Raw genomic sequence first — 4,325 nt, 5'->3', positions numbered from 1 at the left:
GGGGGAGTGTGTGTGTGTGTTAGCTTTTGAATAACTGTCCCTGAGTAGTAAATGGCTCTTATCACAGATATTATCCCTGAAGTAGTTGGCTTAGCTAATAGTTAATGTTCTCTGTTTTACTGGTCAGGCTTCTTAGTATTAAGATTCCAAATTTATTGTCTTTACCAAATTTAATACCTGAGTTAGGCATGGTCCTTCTCACACTTCCTGTTTCCCCACCCCTGACTTTTGTTGCTTGGCTCTACCATAGGCGAGGGGAAGACCTTGTTATGTGCGTGGATATACAGCTGGTTGAAGCACTGTGTGGCTTTCAAAAACCTATCACAACACTGGATAATAGAACTATAATTATTACTTCTCATCCTGGTAAGTGTTGGTTTGCTTTGTGCTAAAAAACTGTACATCCAGCAAATGTAAGCTGAAAAGCAAGCAATTAGCATAGGGGAGAAGAAAGGATTGATCCTTAAAATACTGCTTCTCCCCCCACCCTCAAGTCTTTACAGCAGAGAGCTTTAAATAAAAGTTTTGCTTAGTGGGCAACAGTGACTACATGTTTCTTCGTATGCCACAGTAACGAACTTTACTTCATGGATGTGCTAATATCCTGAGGATACTCAAGATCTCTGAAGATAAATTTTTCAGACTTGGAACTCATGGAATACTTGACGTTTGTAGGTATGCTCCCTTTGAGAAGCATATAAAATGGTAGAATATAGCATAGATGTGTACCTGTTCTCCTACACAAAAGCTATCAGGCAGTAGGTCCCTATTAGACTACTGGATATTGGTATAGTTGTTGAAACACAGCTTACAAGGCTGCACAAATGCATCCTGAAAGGAATTGAAACTAAAATTGCTTGTTTTGCCAGCCTGGATTTTTTTTCTTTTTATTTACTTAAGGCCAGACTATCAAACATGGGGATATTAAATGTGTGCTGAATGAAGGCATGCCAATATATCGTAGACCATATGAAAAAGGACGTCTAATCATAGAGTTCAAGGTAAGTGAATCAACTTCCATGGTACAGCTTAACACTGAACATGCAGAACTTCAACTTTAAGGAATAACTCAAGCAAGAAAAGACACTACTCATCAGGTGTCTTGTTTAGTGCATTTCTTGCAGCATGGTCAGATAACCTAATGCAATGCACAAGGCTATAGACAGAAAGTATCCAATTCTTTCTTGTACTGGTTTTGGCTGGGATAGAGTTAATTTTCTTCATAGTATCCTGTACGGGGCTATGCTTTGTATTTGTGCTGAAAATAGTGTTGATAACACACTGATGTTTTAGTTATTGCTGAGCAGTGCTTACATGGTGTCCAGGCCTTTTCTGCTTCTCACGCTGCCCTGCTAGCAAGTAGGCTGGGGCTGTCCAAGAACTCAGGAGGGGACATGGCCAGGACAGCTGACCCCAGCTGACCAAAGGGCTATTCCATACCATATGATGTCATGCTCAGAAATAAAACTGGGGGAAGAAGGAAGGGGGGGATGTTCAGAGTTATGGTGTGTCTCTTCCCAAGTAACCGTTACGCGTGCTGAGGCCCTGCCTTCCTGGAAATGGCAAAACGCCTGTCTGCCGATGGGAAGTAGTAAATGAATTCCTTGTTTTGCCTTGCTTGCGCATGCAGCTTTCGCTTTGCCTATTAAACTGTCTTTATTTCAACCCACAAGTTTTCTCAGTTTTACCCTTCTGATTCTCTCCTCCATCCCTCTGAGTGTGGGGAATGAGCGAGCGGCTGTGTGGTGCTTAGTTGCCAACCGAGGTTAAACTGTGACTGAGGGAACTGGGGTTGTTTAGTCTGGAGAAGAGGAGGCTGAGGGGAGACCTTATCACTCTCTACAACTACCTGAAAGGGGGTTGTGGCGACGAGGGCGCTGGTCTCTTCTCCCAAGTAAGCAGCGATAGGACAAGAGGAAATGGCCTCAAGTTGCGCCAGGGGAGGTTTAGATTGGATATTATGAAAAATTTCTTCACTGAGAGGGTGGTCAGGCATTGGAACAGGCTGCCCAGGGAGGTGGTGGAGTCGCCATCTCTGGAAGTGTTCAAAAAACGAGTGGATGTGGTGCTTCAGAACATGGTTTAGTGGGCATGACGGCTTTGGGTTAACAGTTGGACTTGATGATCTTGAAGGTCCTTTCCAACCTAGTGATTCTGTGATTCTGTGATTTCTAAATAGCTCTTTACTGGAAATAAACTAAGTACTGAAATAACTTGTTTGGATATCCTGTGAATTTTCATGTTTGTCATGTTTTTTGGCTTCCAGTGTGTCTTAGGAAGAACTGAAATATAACTGACCTTGTATTGGAGCAAGGGGATCAGTTAGTTAATTGTAATTGCTGAAGAGAGTTTCATTAGTACTGATGGGAGGGGTATCAGGCTAATCTCTAACTGCTGTGTCCTCCTACTCTGGCTTTAGCTGAAGATATATTTTTTTAGCCCTTTCAATATGACAGTCTGGGGCAGAAAAAAAGACTGAACTAGTCAAGACAGTGAAGTTGCCAAATATCGAAAAAATGCACTTTTGGCAGATGTGAAAAACTGGCAAGTGACCTATTTCCTTAGCAATGGGTTTTCAAATCTTCTGTAATTATGAAGCTGATGCTGGCAGATAATTGACCTGTAGTAAGTGAGATAGATGCCAGTTAAAGACAAATTCAGTAACTGCAGCTCTTTGTTTCAGGTGAACTTCCCAGGTAGTGGCTTCTTCTCCTCAGATAAGTTGTATTTGCTGGAAAAACTGCTACCTGCAAGACAGGAAGTAGAAGAAACTGAGGAAATGGAACAAGTGGATTTAATGGACTTTGATCCAGCTCCAGACAGAAGACATTTCTATAATCGAGAAGCCTATGAAGATGATGAGCACCACCTTGGAGGTGATGTTCAATGTCAGACTTCTTAAAAGAGCCAGTTAATAACAACTGTGATGCCACTTTTATATGCATCAGTAGACAAGTGAAGGACTACAGGTGATTCACCCTCACTTCCTGATATTTCTTTTCTGTTAGATTCAGCTATAGTTCATTCTAAAAGCATAAAGAAATTAAAATGGTAATATGAAAACTGACTTAGCAATTTGTATAAAGCTCCAGGATGCAAGTGCATATCAAATTGATAACAAACACTGTCCGTCAGACAAGCAGTCTGGAATAGTTTTCTTGACTAAATCTGCAGTTCTTGTATCTGTGTTCAAGTGCCTGGTCTTAGACTAAGGTTCTGTAGCATTCTTGATGCTCTGTAGAGCTGCAGTTTACTGAAGGATGCACAAGTATTTCTAATTAATGTGAAGATATATCTACAGTTTTTGGATTTGCACTGCTGTTTGTCAAATCAGAACTTGCTCTATAATGCAAATGTGTAATATGTGAACTTGACACAAATTTGTTTAATTTTTTTCATGTCCATTAAACTTTACCAGTTTATTTAAGAATTAATAGTTTCTTGGTCTGTTAGCTTTAGTCCTGATATAGTGAGCTAGTTGTAAAACTTTTTGTTTCTAACCAGTTGCTACTTAAATACTGTTCTGTGGTATGCTGTGTATAGCCAATGTAGGTTGTTCATGACTAAAATATGAAATCTGTGTTGACCTACTGCCATGTGAAGCTTGACTTCCACCTTCATTATTGAAATCATGTAATCTATAGCAATGTGTGAAGTAAAGCAGTAGCAGATGTGGTCAAAGGAATAGGTGAGCCTGTAGAGGAGAAAAAGCAGGGAGGTATTATTTTAACTTGGTTCTGTCTGAATGTTCTAATCATTGTAGATGAAAAATTTCAAAGTAATTCTAACATTTTTTTCAATGTTTCTTTTCTTAGACCAGTTTTCAGTCTAAGAAAACTCAGTTCTAGACTGCTAATCCTAGTACAAATATGCTGTTTTATAGACCATGCTGAGAAGACTGGTCCAATCTTAACCTCAAGCACAGTAGTTTAGTCCTGGTCTACCATCGGTCCTGGGAAGCAATGTTTGCTTTCCTGTTATAATGCTTCCCTCCCCTTTGAGAATCCCTGAAAATTGTGAAAAACGGGTTAGTCAAGAAAGGCGCTCTTGGACCAGGCTCCTTGGGCTAGTTCTTCCCATAAGTGTTATGGCTTTTATTTTATGAAGGCAACTATTTACATGATCCTTGTTTCAAGTGGAATTCTTATTTTGGGCTCTTACAGATTAGAGGTCAAAATATAGATGAGTTTAAAAGAACTCTGCTTATTCCACCTGGTCAGGATGAAATTTTGCAAACCAAATTCCTTTTCCAGATTACCACTGATGAGTTTATAGTCAGCTATGCCCATGTGACAGATAGGAGCATTTGCCTTATCAGTGGGACC

General features: G+C 40.2%; 1 protein-coding gene across 1 annotated transcript; it reads left to right on the top strand.

The window, feature by feature from the left end:
* The first annotated feature begins 188 nt into the window (after positions 1–188).
* On the top strand, positions 189–2,902 carry LOC104628667 (dnaJ homolog subfamily A member 1-like). The gene is made up of 3 exons (XM_010297329.1): positions 189–366; positions 901–1,001; positions 2,684–2,902. Exons 1-3 carry the CDS (start codon positions 189–191, stop codon positions 2,900–2,902), a joined length of 498 nt encoding a protein of 165 aa, XP_010295631.1.
* Positions 2,903–4,325: the final 1,423 nt, after the last annotated feature.

Source organism: Phaethon lepturus, unplaced genomic scaffold, assembly GCF_000687285.1.
Source record: "Phaethon lepturus isolate BGI_N335 unplaced genomic scaffold, ASM68728v1 scaffold23151, whole genome shotgun sequence".
Lineage (NCBI taxonomy): Eukaryota > Metazoa > Chordata > Aves > Phaethontiformes > Phaethontidae > Phaethon > Phaethon lepturus.
The sequence above is the reverse complement of the archived record's forward strand: the minus strand, read 5'-3'. Positions and strand labels throughout refer to the sequence as shown.

Coding starts and splice junctions, on each gene's coding strand:
- LOC104628667 (XM_010297329.1), top strand. CDS start 189: ATGGTCCTTCTCACACTTCCTGTTTCCCCACCCCTGACTTTTGTTGCT. Junction 367..900: donor AATTATTACTTCTCATCCTG/GTAAGTGTTGGT, acceptor TATTTACTTAAG/GCCAGACTATCAAACATGGG. Junction 1,002..2,683: donor GTCTAATCATAGAGTTCAAG/GTAAGTGAATCA, acceptor TCTTTGTTTCAG/GTGAACTTCCCAGGTAGTGG.